Below are 17,823 nucleotides of genomic sequence, written 5' to 3' on the forward strand. Positions count from 1 at the left end.
CCTCACCACCCAACCGGGGCTCATCAGCATCTCCTGAGCACATGTGTAGTCCTTTAGAAACTGTAAAAGTACTTGTCACTTTCTTAATACAAAGTATAAAAATCTTCTCAAAATCTTCATTGGTGACAATATACAGAAAATAGCATTCATTCCTAAAGAGGGTAAGCATCTGCCAGGAATCTCCATGGATGACTGGAACTCTCTCTCTCTCTCTTTCTCTCTCTGTGTGTGTGTGTGTGTGTGTGTATGTGTGTGTGTGTGTGTGTGTGTATGAGAGAGAGAGAGAGAGATTTTTAATGGTTAACAAAAGGAGTCACAAATTTTTAAAAATTAAGAAATCCTGCTTCGATGCAATCCCATGTTTCAGCCATGGTACTCTGGAAAGCCCAGCAATATAATACTTTTGAAATCGATAAAGAAGAATGTTTACCACAAATTAGACACAAGAAAGCTACCAAACCTTGATCAAGCTTTAGTCTTTTAGAAATAACAGTCACGCTGTCAACGCCATGCCATAAAACAGATAAGGTCCTTTATCAAAGCTCCCTGATAATTTCAAAACATAAGTGTACTTGGAAACTCCTAGCAGAATCAGTAATCTCAGGATGTGCCAAACACGGTGCCCTTCATAATGTTATAACAGGTACACTCTTAGCACCCACTTCAGTGAAACCTTAAAACGAAGGACTCTAGAACCAGGCTGGAGAGCATTCTGGGGCATGTTAACACAAGGTGGAAAGCCTAGTTTCTCTGACTGCAATTCAGCAACTGACTTCTGGTGCTACTCACTGAAACAGATCCTTTAGGCAAACATTTTTTGTTGACCAGATTAATTCTACACTTTTTTTCACCTTAACTGTAATACATCTGAAAGAAACCAAGCAAATTCAAAGGGGGATGTTACATAAGAGGCAATAAAGCAAAGTTAATCAGTATAGAGGATTTAACCAAAATAACTATAATTAAATTATAACTTCGATGCTGCAGGCCATTAATTGAAAATCCTACTAGTGGAGTGTGTTTATTTCTCAGAAGCGCATGTGGTGTTAACATAATACCCCTTGAGGCTCCACACTGGCATCATGATCTCCAGATTCATTGCTAGAGACTGAATAGGGCTTTGCTTGTAACTGTGAAGAACTTACATACTTAAGACAGAGCAAATCCAGAATACATTAAGGCTTTTGTGGTAATAACATATATTTATAGTTTAAAAAAAATAAATTTCACAAGGTACTGGTGACTGAAAAAAATAGAAGATTGCAAAATACAGTATGTACAGAATGATTTCATTGTAAAATCATACATACATAAATCTATATAAAATAAATTTTCTCTATGGGAAATCATGCATAGAGAGAGGTCTGAAAGGCCATTAACTAAAAATATGTTGACTTTAGGGACTGGGATTTACTCTCTCTTTTACACTTTTTTTCCCTTTATACTTTTTAAATTGTCTGGGTTTCCTATGTGCATTTTAGTGTTATAAGCAGTAAAAAAAAAAAAAACTTTGAAAAGAAAAAATGTTCAAGGCACAGATGAAGAATTTGTTAAGAAACTTTTCTTAAGCCTGTCAATAGCATAAAATGATGGTTGATGGGCGATGTGACATAAAGTGGGATTCTTTTTCTTCCAGCTTTATTGAGATATAATTGACATATAACATTATATAAGTTAAAGGTGTACAACATGTTGATTTGATACATTTATATACTGCAAAACGGATCACCACTATAGCATAGCCAACACCTCCATCTCGTTACATAATGACCATTTGTTTTTTGTTGTGATAACATTTGAGATCTACTCTCTTAGCAACTTTCAAGTGTTATGGATAGACCTTGAGGGCATAATGCTTAGTGAAGTAAAACAGATAAAGACAAATTCTTGTATAATACCACCTGTATGTGGAATCTAAAAAAGCCAACCTCATAAAAACAGAGACTAGAATGGTAGTTACCAGGGCCTGGGAGGGTAGGGAATGGGGCGATGCGGTGCGGGAAATGGAGAGATGTTGGTCAAAGAATATAAACTTATAGTTTCAAGATGAAGTTCTGGGGCCCTAATGTACAACATGTTGATTATTGTTAATAAAATGTGATTCTTACATTAGAGTTTTATGAATCCTTTCTATAGCTTCTTCAAGTTCTTCCTTCTGATCAGGAACAAACCGGTACTCTGACACATACCCCGCAGTATGCTTATACGGATCATAATCTCCAAGTTCCGCTAAAAAAGAAAGAAACTGTAATTTTTTTCCATTTTAGGAAAATATTCCTAAAAATACAGGAATAAAAGTATTCTTCTCATGCTTAAACATTTTCTTCAAATGCTTTATTAATAAATGTATATAAGATAATAACTAATTTTAGTTTAAAACAACTCTGATGAGAATATATGGATAGTATAAACAAAATCTTATATTAAAAAGATAAAATTTTTGCTTTCTGCAAGACTATGATTATCATTTTCATTTAAGTTATTCTTACCAGTTTATATAAAGTAAAATGTTATAAACAGAATTTAAAGTACATATAATGGAAATGCTTGAGGTGAAAAACAACCATAACCTCTCTCAGACAATGACACCAAGAGATAAATCATGTGGTTCAAAACGTATTTGCCCCACATAATGGTCATGGAAATATAATACAATGCTGCACATAACCCCATTACAGTTTACACAAAGAAACTAGATGAAACCAGAGAGTTCACTATGTTATGCTTATAAAAATTCTCCCTACATTAATCCACCTTCCAAACCCAACCAGTTCCCCAGTTCATTTACACAACATTTTTCCTAGAATATTTTTTCTAAGCTATTTCTGGTCTGCAAGAATCACACAGGCAAGGAACATGCTGTCTCATCAGCCCTATACCCTGCTTGATTCTTAGAAGGGGCTCAGTAAATATAAGTGGAAACAGCCTCAGCTTCAGCCTCCAAAACGACAGTACAACCTGGAGCTGCCCCCATGGCCACCACATGGATGGCAAGAGCTGACGGACAATGGGTGCGGACTGTGGGCCACGCTCTAAACTGGCGATGGACCTGCCCACGTGGAGTCATCACAACAGCCGCTTGGAAGCAGTGGGATCTCTGAGGCAGAGCGGCTCAGAGGGATCAATCAACTCAGGAGGAATGTAGAATAGAACCAATTTTCAGACCTTCCACGGAATCAAGAATCAGTGCTATTCCTGTGACTAAAACTCCATGCAACCTACTACAAGGGATATGTAACTGGCTTCACTTTTACCCCTTCTGAAGGCACAGTGATAAAAACCTGAATTCTGACTAAATTCAATTTCTTTTTAGCAAAATGTCATTTGATAAGAAGAACTTTATAAACTTCCTTAAAAAGAAAAATTCAAACATTCTTCTCAAGAGCTCTGAAGCAAATTTGCTTAAGTGGAACCTACACTGGATGGCATACGCTCCCAGCTGAGCAGCGGTGTTGACAGGGCAGGGCAGCCGGCCCTGAAGGACATCTTGCTTCACCTGCAAGAAAAACTGATATCTAAAAGAGAAATGGAAAAGAGAGATTAATGATATCTTCCACTACCCTGACCTGTAGTTTCAGACCCTGAAACCCATCACCTTTCATGAAAATAAAGCCACTTTCTTCTCTTTTGTGAGGGGGCCGTTGCGTGAACAGGGACTGTTTACACACACTGCAGAGGCAATCAGGGTAGTGGCTAAAGAGTGCAGGCTCTCAAGTTAAACCAACTGGATTGCATCCCAGCTCCAGGACTCACGAGCTCTTGGCCTTGGGCAGCTGCTTCACATAACAGCCAGGCTCTTCAAAGGTAAAAGTGAGACCATGAAGTATCTACACCTCATCAGGTTGACGTGGAGGTTTCATACAAGCTAGTCTCACCATTCTCATCACTGCCACTGCCACTAACACTACAACATGTTCTCACTGGGATGAAAAAATTACAAGGACCCAGCCAATATGCTATGTGTTATCAGGGTCTAAAATCATGGATACAGGACAGAAAGGTCATTATAATGTAATTCCATCAATCCTCCCACTTATTAAGATGCTGCCCATTATCTGCGGCTTTGCTCATTCCACCTGCTAAAAGAAAACCTTGTATAATAATAGTGCTACTGGGCTTCCCTGGTGGCACAGTGGTTAAGAATCTGCCTGCCAATGTAGAGGACATAGGTTCAAGCCCTGGTCCAGGAGGATCCCACATGCCGTGGAGCAAATAAGCCTGTGTGCCACAACTACTGAGCCCATGAGCCACAAATACTGAGCGTGCGTGTCACAACTACTGAAGCCTGCGTGCTACAACTACTGAAGCCCATGCACCTAGAGCCCATGCTCCACAACAGGAGAAGCCACCGCGATGAGAAGCCCGCACACCGCAACGAAGAGTAGCCTCCACTCACCACTACTAGAGAAAGCCCACGCACAGCAACGGAGACCCAACACAGCCACCATAAATAAATAAATGAATGAATGAATGAATAAATAAATAAATAATACTGCTACCCACTGTTTTAAACATTGTAAATATAGTAACTCATTCCAAGTATTTAACAGACAATAACTTATTTAAGACTTTAAAATGAGGTTAGCACTATTATTATCTCTTTTGCAGATGAAGAAGCTAACAGACACAAAAAGATGAAAAAATTTGTCCACGATCTCGCAACTAGTTAAGTAGCATAGCTAGAACTGGAACCCAGGCAATGTGACCCTAGCACTCTCTTAATCAGGATGTTATGCAACCTTAGCTAGCTTTCCCCCACCCCTCTCATTCAGCCTTTCTGCCAGTGGGTGAAAGAGGTTTATGAACCAATACAATGAACCATCCATGCCGTCCTCAGCCGCCATCACTTATTCACACACACACACACACACACACACACACACACACCCCAGGCTGTCTTTTGTGATTTCTCTTTCTTTGCAAGGTGACGCTTGCTGTCATTGGGAATGGCAGGAAAAAAAGCATAGGAAATTAATTGTAAAAATCAGCTGTGGTAAGTTTTTCTTCACCCAAGGCTCACAACCAAAGTTCTTAGTGAATTTTAGATGCTACTCTGATTATTTCTAGAAGACTGATAATCAACTTTGTGCCCACAGGCTTAAGTGAAAATCTGCCTAACACCTTGTGTTTCCCCACTACTCAGTTAGTAAATGTCACCACGGTTCTCCAGACACATAAGCAAGGGAAACCCAGGACAATGTGTAACCCCTGGCACCCACGTTCAATCACTAAACCTGTTTTTTGGAGTCTATACACTGTCTTCCATCTCCTAGTCCAGGTCACTAACTACTGGGTTTCTAAAACCTTCACTACCCTTGCCACTAGTCATACTTATCTCCCTTGCAAAAGACCCTTCCAAGAGGTAACTAGGATAATGTCACTCCCTTGATTTAAAAACAAACAAACAAAACTTAAGACACTTCCCTTTGCCTTCAGGACAAAGTTCAAGATCCCTAAGATAGCTTACAATACTTGCTTATTTCTTGAGCCAAATCTCTTGCCATTACCAATGGCTAACCCCACTCCTTAAGTTGCGTTCACTTTCCCAGCCCTACTAACTACTTTCCATTCCCTGAATGCTCATCTTAGATATCAAATCCAGTTTGTTATAACCATCTGGGTTCCTCTTGAAGAGGAGAAAAGCAGAGTAAAGTGACATTAGCAGAACTGAAATGCAAAAATATAGAGACATTTCCCCAGAATTACTACTGCTTGCTGGAAACTTGTGTTTAGCTTCACTCCCTTCCTCTATTGTTAACTTGGAATCTCTTTTCCTAAAGTGTATTTTTTTGAGTAAATGGGTCACAGAGGCACATTTGTCTTGCTCCATTAAGACTTTTATAACATTTGACTGAATAGTAAAATCTTTTGCCAAATAAAGAAACTGAGGGACCTAATCACATAAGACTTTGCTTCAGAAAGGGAAAGAGAACCAAGGAGATGATTTCTCCTTGCTTTTACAAAGACAGAGCTGAAACAGAGAAAGACAAGCCGGTACAAAGAAAAAGGAACCAGACCCCACTGGTGACTGTATTCCCAGTACCTAGGGTTTAGCACACAGTAACTGCTCAGTAAATAGCTGTTGACTTGATGATAGATATATGAACAGATAGACAGATAGATGAAAATGGAAAAAAATGAACATTCTTTGTTGTCTCTGAGAAATTCATGAAGAAAAAAAAGGACACCTGTTCAAACCTCCCTGGGTAGCCTGCCTTTTAAAGATACTAGAGATCTTTAAGTCATTCCATTAAAAATAATAATCCACTAAAATCAAAGGAGACAAGTAAACTATTTTTAACTAATAATTTTATTAATTTTTATCACAGCATCATATTAGTTTTGTATAAGACAAATCAATGATACAGTAAAATCATCCTTTTACATGCTGAACATTTTATCTTATCTCAGCGCTTGTTTTTAACTATATATAACTTATTTTGTCCATTTATGGGACCTAGACTACAATTTTTTATTTAAATTACAGATTTAGAGTTCCTGAGTCTTTCCTTCTACATCATTCTGATTAAGGCTATGACTGCATGTGTGAGTCCTTCTTTATCTCTGGTTTTAACCCAATAAATCCCAGTTTGCCTAGAACAGTTCTAGCTTAAGTCTGTTACACATTCCCCATTATTAATAACTCTCTTCATCATTCTTCCAAGTGTTAGGATTTGAACAATAAATTATATTGTAACCCTAGTTACACTGTACCCACATTGGGGGAAAAAAAATGTTGATTTAACATGATCCTGGAAGCTTTCCAGAACACACTCTGGTACAAAGCAGAGGCCGCATTACTGGCTATCTCTGTATGTAAATTACCATACTGGTGTACATGCACTGTGGCCCAAGCTAGATTATGAGCCCTGGGGGAGAAGCCCTCCATCTTGCACCCCATCCTCACTCATCAAAACAGTACAACCAGTACAATACAAGAGAAGGGCCTGAAATACTGGTCTTGCCATTTTGTGTTTGTGTGATGTTCATAGAACAGAGCTGAATTGACACCCAGGATGTACAAGTTGCTAAGGACCATAGGCAATTTAGCAAGTGTCAGAGATGAGAAGAACAGGCAAAGGAGATTTGCTTAAAGAAGAGATGCTGTTCTTTCCAGAGCCCAAACAGGAGGTTCTCCTGAGACTTCTGGGGCCCAAGACAGCCAGGAAGGCTCACAGCAACGAAGGCTGAAGTGTATCTTCCAATGACTTGAGACCCTGGTGAGGAAACTGAAAGATATGAGGACAAGTAGAAGTTTGATTTCTGGTGCCAGAAAAATGTGACACTGAGACATCTGGGAGGAGAGCACCTGCCTACAGGAAAGGCAGGACGGTTTTCTGCATCCAACAGAGAGGGATGCAGCCTGTGACAGGAGCCTAATCATTTTGGATGAAACTTAATGTGCAGGACAGAAGGAAATGTTTAAATAATAACATAGTACTGAACACTGTGGGGGAAATAGCATGTATGACTTAAGAAAAAGAAAAGCAGAAGAGAAAGCACCCACTGACTCTCAAGAGAAAATGACAAAGACTGGGAATAACATTTTTGCAGTTTAAAACTGATGATAAACATACAGGAGCAAAGAGTAGCAGTATCACCTTGTATTTATATAGTCCTTTAAAGGTCACAATGTCTTTTGAATCCATACTGAAATGTGACCCACAGCTCAACTCAGATGTGTTGAGACCCATTAACCTCACTTAGAGAAGGAGACAGGGACACCGGAAGAGAATGTGTGACTGAAGGTCACTCAGCTCATAAAGAAGCTAAAACACACTAACCTTAACAAAGAGAAGGATATGGATTACCCAGTAAAATAATAATAAATAATTGACGAGCTTAATGTCAATCCCCAACAAAGTACAATAAAATATTAAAAAACAAACATCTGTTTTCAGAAGCTAAAGTGTATTCATCATGAACAAGTCATTTGGAACTAACATTATTCTCTTTTTAGAAAGAGTTAAAATTTCAGTGTCATCACAAATAGGGTTGTCAGCAAAGCAACAGGCAGACTCACTCACTCAGACCCACTCACTCTCCGTCTTCTCCCTCTGGAGGACTGAAACCATAGCTCTCTTTTGGTCACTATAGAATCTCCTTGTCCTCAGTGCACTGGACAACAATGCTCCACACAGTATTGAAAGGAGGGTGAGTGAGTGAGTGAATTCTGTCTTTATGTACAAATTCAAGAAATGCAGACTAGAAGGCAGTAGTAGGATACTCTGATTAATGGATTGACTTTAACCTGGAAGACCTATCCTCAGGGCTCCAAGTTGGTCTTTTCCTCCCTAATTTTTTAGTCAGTAATTTTAAAATATAAGATAATCATTATTTCTATTTTAACTACCCCTACCATCTACTGAACACTTCATTTTTGCATTATGGTAAGTACTTGGCATGTATTATCTTATATATTCCTCCATCATCTTTTATTTATTTATTTTTGGCCGCGTTGGGTCTCGTTGCTGCGTGCAGGCTTTCCCTAGTTGCGGCGAGCAGGGGCTACTCTTCGTTGTGGTGCGCGGGCTTCTCATTGAGGTGCCTTCTCTTGTTGCGGAGCATGGGCTCTAGGCGCGTGGACTTCAGTAGTTGTGCCTCACGGGCTCTAGAGCACAGGCTCAGTAGTTGTGGCACATGGGCTTAGCTGCTCCGAGGCATGTGGGATCTTCCTGGACCAGGGCTCAAACCCATGTCCCCTGCATTGGCTGGTGGATTCTTAACCAATGCACCACCTGGGAAGTCCCCCATCATCTTTCTGAAGAAATACTATAATGCCATTTTACAGATGAGAAAACTGAGACTTTAAAAGGTTATGTAATCTTCTCAAGATAACACAACCAGTGAGTGGCAGAGCAAGGCTGCAAACCCCAGCCTGCCTGCCTCCAAAGGCTGCCTTCTTAACGAATATGTGCATTATGCCTATCGAATCTGCAGAAGATAGCTACGAATGACACATAATACATGGAAGGCTGTCATAATATTTTGAATCAGAATTGAAAATAAGTTTAACAGATGTCATGAGGACACAAATTATTTTAAAAACTGATAAAGAGAAAAGAGATTAGATTTATTTCGCATAAACCTAGAAAGAAAACCTAGTGCTGATGACAGAAGTTCCAGAGATCTTTTATTTCTTATTGAACTTCCAACTGCTTTGTGAAACAGTAAGGTTTCCTCTCTTTAAAATGTTTAAGAAGAAAGAAGCTGGCTAACATCTCAGGGACTTTTTATAAAAAGGGAGGGTAGGATATATGACCTCAGAGTCCCCCAACTTCATCTATTCAGAAAACATTTTAGAACACATAGCAGGTACTCCCAGTTGAAGCAATTCTATTAACTTATATTTTTCATAGTCTGAAGCCTTATTTTTTAATGTATCCCATTCATCTAAAAAATTTTCCCCCTAGATACAATGTCCTTCTGGAATACGTCATCTAGCATGATAATTTATCTACATGAGAAGATTCAATGCAGTATATATATAATTTTAAAAAGGAAACAAGCTGGGTAGTCATCCACAAGGGTGGGAGTAAAACAAATGGGTTAGATGGTGAAAGAGGTCTGTAACCGTATGTATGAAATTGTGTGACTTTCAAAAAAAACTATACATGGAAGAATAAGTAAAAGCATGTTTAGGGGCTTCCCTGGTGGTGACCCGGTGGTTAAGACTCTGTGCTTCCAATGCAGGGGGCGCAGGTTTGATCCCTGGCTGGGGAACTAAAATCCCACATGCACGCGGCCAAAAAAAAAAGGGAGCTGTGTTTGACTCTGTACTGTATTTTGTCCTTTAACTGTTCTTAGATGGAATCACCACAATAAAAATAATTATTATTTTTTTTTAAAAAAAGCATGTTTATTTGTGATGACCTAGAGGGGTGGGATAGGGAGGCTCAAGAGGGAGGGGATATGGGGATATATGTATACTTATAGCTGATTCACTTTGTTGTACAGCAGAAACCAACATAACATTGTAAAGCAATTATACTCCAATAAAGAAAAAAAAAAAATAAAATAATATAATAAAATTCAGGGAAAAAAAGCATGTTTACTGTAGCTTTATTTTTCATATCAAAAATTACAAACTATGTATAAAATAGATGGAATAAGAACCTACTGTATAACACAGGGAACTATATTCAATATCTTGTAATAACCTATGACAGAAAAGAATCCGAAAAAGAATATATATGTGTATGTATAATGAATCACTTTGCTGTACACCTGAAACACTGTAAATCAACTATACTTCAATTTTAAATTAAATTTCATAAAAAAGAAAAAAGAAATAGAAGAGAGAAAGTAAAGGAAAAAAATTACAAACAACCTAAGAGCCAGTACAGAGTAGGTTGGAACAATTTTCCAATGAACGGAAGCAAGATAAATGTTCGACTTGAAAATGCTGGCCTAAGTATGCTTTTCCTTTAGTAGCTTATTTTGGGGGATTCTGTCTTTTGTCTTCAGTTTTTGCTTTTGCCAAAATTATCTCATGTAATTGACTCCCTTCCCTTTTTAAGGTCCATTATGCCTAACCATTTAAGTTAGCATATTCATGCAAATCAATGATTTTATCTCTAGGATATACTAAGAGTCAGTATACAATAATATCACATTAAATGCTCATTTAACTTACTTAAATTCGACTCTATGTTTTGTACAATAAAAACAAATTATTATAGATCATGGCCACTAACTAAGCCAACAATATCATCTGGTTCTTTACATGAAATGGTCTAAAACTTGAGGAAAAAAAGGCTGTATTCAATATATTGTGCGGTTGTAGATTACACACAAATCCATATGTTCTGCTAATGAGCTGTTAGTAGATTCTAAAGGGAAATTTCTCTTCATCATCAGTATTTGGTAAACAGATGTGAAGTAATGCATTATAAAACACTGCTCTTTCCCCCCCTTCTTAATACTAAATCAAGTATCTTTTGGAATCTAACTCTCATTTAAGATGTAACTCACTGCGGGACTTCCCTGGTGGCGCAGTGGTTAAGAATCGGCCTGCCAGTGCAGGGGACACAGGTTTGATCTCTGGTCCGGGAAGATCCCACATGCCACAGAGCAGCAAAGCCCATGCGCCACAACTACTGAGCCTGCACTCTAGGGACCGTGTGTCGCAACTACTGAGCCCGAGTGCTGCAACTACCAAAGCCCACGTACCTAGAGCCCATGTTCCGCAACAAGAGAAGCCACCACAATGAGAAGCCCGTGCACTGCAAAGAAGAATAGCCCCCGCTCGCCACAACTAGAGAAAGCCCGTGCGCAGCAACGAAGAACCAACGCAGCCAAAAAAAAAAAAAAAAGAAAAAAAAAAGGCTTCCCTGGTGGTGCAGTGGTTGAGAGTCCGCCTGCCGATGCAGGGGATGCAGGTTTGTGCCCTGGTCCGGGAGGATTCCGCGTGCCGCGGAGCGGCTGGGCCTGTGGTCCATGGCCGCTGAGCCTGCGCGTCCAGAGCCTGTGCTCCACAACGGGAGAGGCCGCAGCAGTGAGAGGCCCACGTACCACACACACACACACAAAGACGTAACTCACTGAACCACCAGAGCAAGAGAGAACGAAATAATAAGTGCTAGCATTTATCAAGCACTTAACTACGAGCCGAAAGCACTTAACTATGAGCCGAAACAACCAACTTATAAGAGCTTTACAAACATTATTCCATTTAATGCTTACAAAAACCTTACGATACAGGTACATCTCCAATATTACAGGTGAGGAAATTGAGCACAGAGAGGTTACTGATAACATCAAAATGAAGAACTTTCCTTGTATTTTCATAAAATGTTGTGCCCTGTAATTCCCTAATGAGTTACAGATATAAATGTGCATTTATACCACTTGGACTCAGTTTCCCCATAAGCCCTCAACTCAGAAATCCCTCTTGAATGCAAAGACTCTTCATGAAATTCTAGCCCTGCCTTTGCAAGTGCTCGTTAACAATGTGGTGATAGGAGACGCAAAGCAGATGTCAGCACAGTTCTACAAATGAGGCCTAATTACAGCACTTCAGAGCGGAAGAGAAAAGGTCTGATTAGCTGACCCTCTTCTCATTCTTCTGTGTGCAGTGCAGAATCAAGACAAAAGAAAGTCTAAGGAAAAAGATGAAAGGACAGAATAGAAACAAGACCATAGACTGTCTTAGTTATCAAGGAGATGATTTCCAATTTTCTGAGCAATGCATTAGGCTTTACTCAAGCCAATGACGGTCTCACTAGGAAAACTGACCATTCAGAGTTAAGTTAGGGAAAACGCTTCTGTTTTTGCTATCGCATGCAGGCAGGTTACTAGTGGAATAAGTGAAAACATAATGCTATTGTCTGCTCTTTATAAACCATTTTCAAATGTTGGTGTGGGCTGCTTTAACAATATAATCAATACGAATCAGAAATTCTGTCTTAACTGAAATAAGATATTTGATGACAAAGGTAAAGTAATGCATTAAAAAACACTGGGTTTTTTCTCTCCCTTAATACTAAAAGCAATTATCTTTTCATTTTCCATAGAGATGAATGAAATCCCTGAACAGCTGATATTTAAGCTACAACAATTAAAGAGAAGTGAGTGGCTCTTCAAGTTTATAATTACGTATGCAAACTCAGCATCAAAATACTGTCTCTACATGAATGAATTTATCCATGAAACAGAAACAGACTCACAGACATAGAGAACAGACTTGTGGTTGCCAAGGGGGAGGTGGGGTGGGGGAGGGAGGGATTGGGAGTCTGGAATTAGCAGATGCAAACTATTATATATAGAATGGATAAACAACAAGGTCCTTCTGTATAGCACAGGGAACTATATTCAATATCCTGTAACAAACCATGGGAAAAGAATATGAAGAAGAATATATATGTATATGTATAACTGAATCACTTTGCTGTACAGCAGAAACTAACAAAACATTGTAAATCAACTGTACTTCTACAAAATAAATTTTAAAAAATATATATCCTCCATTTATGCAGTTCAGATGGCTACGTTTACAGGACTACAAAGACTGAATGCATCCTTCATGATAACAATACAGAAATATCCCATCACAGCGATGCAGAATCTATTATCATGTCATCCAGGTCCATTCCATTGTTCAAACACATCTATCGTCAGACACTGAACTGCCTCACACAATGCTAGTTTAAATTTAACTCTCACAGTAGTCCCATTACAAAATGCCTGCAGACACCCATCCAAATATTTGACCCCAATTTGTTTTAAATAAAGCCTTTTGTATATGTCATACATGTACTGATCAAAAGCAAAGTCAGTACTATACCTGGTTATTTCTTCTTTAAGCTTACATGGATCTTCAGCATAGAATTTAATACCAAAATACAATGTATACGGAGGTCCAGCTAAAAATAAGAAATAGAAATTAAATTTCACATTATAAATTAGTCAAAGTAGTAGTGTAATATTACACAACTACTAAAAATTACACTCAGCAAAAATATTTGCAAACCATATACTGGATAAGGGGTTAATATCCAAAATATATGAGGAACTTATACAACTCAATAGCAAAAAACCAAATAACCCAATTAAAATAATGGAACCTAAATAAACATTTTTCCAAAGAAGACATTCAAATGGCCAAAAGATATATGAAAAGATATTCAACATGGCTAATCATCAGGAAAATGCAAATCAAAACCACAGTGAGATGCCAACCTCACAGCTACAAGAAGGGCTATTGTCAAAAAGACAAAAGTGGGGCTTCCCTGGTGGCGCAGTGGTTGAGAGTCCGCCTGCCGATGCAGGGGACACCGGTTCGTGCCCCGGTCCAGGAGGATCCCACATGCCACGGAGCGGCTGGGCCCGTGAGCCATGGCCGCTGAGCCTGCACGTCCGGAGCCTGTGCTCCGCAATGGGAGAGGCCACAACAGTGAGAGGCCCGTGTACCGCAAAAAAAAAAAAAAAAAAAAAAAAGACAAAAGTGTTGATGAGGATGTGGAGAAAGGGGAAGCCTTGTGCACTGTTGGTGGGATGGAAATTGATCAAACCATTAGGGAAAACAGTATGGAAGTTCCTCAGAAAGTTAAAAACAGAGCTACCATATGAGCCAACAATCCCACTACTGGGTATTTATCCAAAGGAAATGAAATCAGGATCTCCAAGAGATGTATGCACCCCCATTTTCACTGCAACATTATTTACAAAAGCCAAGACATGGAAACAACCTATCAGTAGATGAATGTGCACAAAGAAATGGGATATACATACACAATGTAATATTATTCAGCCATGAAAAGAAGGAAATCCTCCCATTTGTGACAACATGGATGAACCTGGAGAACATTAAGCTACGTGCAGCAAGCCAGACACAAAAAAACAAATACTGCCTGATCTCACTTATATGTGGAACCTAAAACAGTCACATGCCTAAGTGCAGAGAGTAGAATGGTGGCTGCCCAGGGCCAGGAGGAGGGAGACATGGGAAGCTGTCAGTCAAACAGTAAAAAGTGTCAGTTATGCAAGATGAATGAGTTCTGGTGATTTAATGTAGAGTTTGTTTACCTATTGTATACTACTACTGTATTACATACTTGAAATTGGCTAAGAGGATAGATCTTAATTTAAATCTTCTCACCCCACGCCCACCCCAGTAACTATGCTGAGGTTATAGATAAATTATTTAGCTTGATGTGGTACTCTTTTCACAATGTATACGTCTGTCAAAACATCAAGTTGTACACCTTAAATATATACAAATTTTTTATGTCAAAGATACCTCAACAAAGTTGTTTAAAAAATTACACTCACCAAGAATTTCTAAAGACAGAAAATGCAAAATGAAAAAACAAGGGTTCAGAATTGGGCAATAGTAAGGCTTCAACTATGTAGTTATCTATGTAGTATGGGTCTATGTGCTCATAAACACAAGAAAAAAGACAGGACCAAATACATTAGAATATTGCCAGTTCTTCTCATCTCTGGTTAGTGAGATAAGCACAAGTTTTATTTACTTCTAATTTTTCCATTTTTCACATTTTCTACAACATATGTATTTTTCATAATGAAGAAAGATTACTGATAAACAAAATGAATAGTTTTAAAAACCACCTAAGTATTGCAAAAAGTACCCCCCAAATCTGCAAAATGGTGGAAACAATTTAAATGCTCAGCAGCAGGTGGACCATTTAAGTCAACCACAGGACATACACAGGGTACCATTCAACCGTTTAAATGGGCAGAGGGGAACTTTACGTACTGATGGGAAAAGATCACCAAGCTCTATTTCTGACTGCAGAAATATGACTCCTTCTGTGTGTAAAAGAAAGTTATCTGTTAAAATATGGGCCCACACCCCAACAGAAGAATGCATAAGAAATTACCAAGAGTGGTAAACTTTGGGAAGAGGGGCTGTAAACTTTTTTTGCCCAGCTTTATTGAGGTATAATTGACAAATTAAATTATAAGATATTTAAAAGTATACATTGTGAAAGCATTTCTCCCCAGCAAGTTAATTAACACATCCATCCCCTCACAAACTAACTTTTCCTTTCAGTGAGAACATTTAAATTCTACTTTTAGCAAAACTGATAAGTCAGAAATTTCTTATCATGTATATCTCTTACCATTTAAAAACAAAATTATCAGTGAGGCTATGTGGTAGGATTAGGAGCAATATTTGTTTCATTCTTAAACTTTTCTGAATCTAAAAATATGTTCTTACATATTTAAGAACACATTTCTCATCTCAGTCATTTACCACACACAGAAGAACTACATGCACAAATACCAAATATATATGAAACAAAATCTGGAATTGTACCTGGGAAAATATAAAATATAATTAAACACTCACACTGTGCAAGAGGACACAAGCCCCTTCGTTTGCCAGCCACATTATATTTTCACTAGAAATATTTCTATTTCAGAAGGTACAAATATAACCTGCACTGTTTCCAAAACTGCATACTTCTGAGCAATGTGGTAACTAGATCTTATATTAAATCTGTTTTAAAATGGATTTGTTACCTGGTGCACCAATCGGTGGTCATAGTTTCTAATTATTTTCTCCAACAAAAGCTCTCCCACACAAATAAAAAAGATATGAAACAGGCACCTGTGTAAAAATACTTCCACCCACACACTGTTATCCCAAGTCTCTGATACTGTATAACAGACATACAGTTTATTTTCATTTTTAACTAAGTAAATAAAGTCACAAATTTAGAAGCTGGGGAGAGGAAGTTACATAGAACAACAGATAACAAAGCCATAATGAACTTATAATATATGAACTATGTTATTATTTATTATTATTATGACACACAAGCTATGTGTATAAAACCCCTGTTCCTGGCACACAGAAGACAAGCAACACTAGGGCCTCGCCCTGCTCCCCTAAGCTACGCCTTCCTGTGTAAGGCACGCCTTAGGCTGGAGCTGTTTTAGAAACTAAATTTTAAAAGAAACTTTGTTACAATTTACGGTTAGAGTTGATTCCATATGTCCGAGTTCTATGTTTCCTTATTTTATTTCTGACAAACAGACCTCTACCCCTGAACACAGATGTCAAGGAGGCACTGACTGTTAAGTATTTAGAAAAGCCAGGAAGTCCACCCGCTGCTGATCTGTGCCAATCAAACTCTGTGTTACTGAGCAGATGGGTCCACCTGCACCTGCAGGACACCAGGGCTGGCATCTGGGGGCAGAATGAGCACAGATGCTGCTGAGATGGTGCACAAAGGGAGGAAGGCCTTGTCCAGACTCCAGAGCTGCTTTTATTCTCTGGAACGTGACAGATTGCACCCTATTGACCAAGCCTAGATAGCTGAAATGTATTTAGCGATGAGCAGTTAAGCAGAAGTTTGAAAAATATATAATGAAAAACATTGTTTGGACTAATTTTCTTTAAGGACTTTTGGCCCAAATCAGCCCTCCCTTTCCCACTTACATACAAAGTGTCTGGTGTCCAAATATATAAATTACTATTCAACTGTATTTGATAATGTGCAAAAATGTTTCCTAAACATCTGATTCCCAACAAGCATCTGGTAACATATGCAAGGCAGGAAAAGCTCCAAGGAGGTAAAGCAACTCGCCCAAGATCCCAATGATGAGAACCACGTTTGCTAGTACTTAGAGTTCAGTGCCTGCTGGCCACTATTGCATACAGGCTCTCAGGGAAAATATTATAACACCTTTAGAGCAAGCAAATACTTCATCTACACATCACTGTTTTATAGATCAATCAAAGGCTAGAGAAATGGAGATTTTGGAGCAAGGATATGTCTACCCAGGTATTTTTTGGCTCCCTAGCCTAAGACTGACTATAAATATCAGGTGCTGATGAAGTAAATTCCTAGATTATCATCTTGATCTATGTCTTTCCACAGAGTCTACCTTTAAGAAATCCTTATGTAAAGTAAGTTAATGTTGTTTTACTCTAGCAAAATAGAAGCCAGAAACTGGGAATCCTCTAATCTACCTTTTGTGAAGACTAATTTCAAGGCCTTTAATGATAATAGTCTCCCATTAGCTCAGGATAACTAAATCATAATGCACCTATGAGAATCCTGACGACTTGCAAATATTCTGTCATTTTTACAGATATTCCTTCTGACTTATCTGCTGGAGATGTGAGAGCCATTCTCCCTCATTAATTATCAAACTATCTTATGAGATAAAAAATTATGCATTATTCACTTACATAACTTTTCTTCAATTGTAATATCAGTGTTTTATTCTTCCTGTACGTCAAATTTTTAATAGGATGACATTTATTTAGGATGAGAAAGTAATTGCATTACAGATTATAGATATTAAACATAATATTTCATGCCATGTAATGAAATAGATACTTCA

At 38.4% G+C, this 17,823-nt stretch overlaps 1 protein-coding gene across 7 annotated transcripts in view; it reads right to left on the reverse strand.

Annotated features, from left to right (window-relative positions):
- EPB41L4A (erythrocyte membrane protein band 4.1 like 4A) overlaps positions 1-17,823 on the reverse strand; it is a 365,694-nt gene that overhangs the window by 211,537 nt on the left and 136,334 nt on the right. For all 7 annotated transcript variants that reach the window (XM_049707507.1, XM_004267456.3, XM_033423779.2 and 4 more), the window contains 3 exons: positions 13,286-13,364; positions 3,418-3,515; positions 2,109-2,229 (listed from right to left, as the gene is read on the reverse strand). In XM_049707507.1, the coding sequence (XP_049563464.1) occupies positions 2,109-2,229; positions 3,418-3,515; positions 13,286-13,364 (298 nt within the window). The remainder of the gene's footprint in view (positions 1-2,108; positions 2,230-3,417; positions 3,516-13,285; positions 13,365-17,823) is intronic.

This window comes from Orcinus orca, chromosome 3 (assembly GCF_937001465.1).
Source record: "Orcinus orca chromosome 3, mOrcOrc1.1, whole genome shotgun sequence".
Lineage (NCBI taxonomy): Eukaryota > Metazoa > Chordata > Mammalia > Artiodactyla > Delphinidae > Orcinus > Orcinus orca.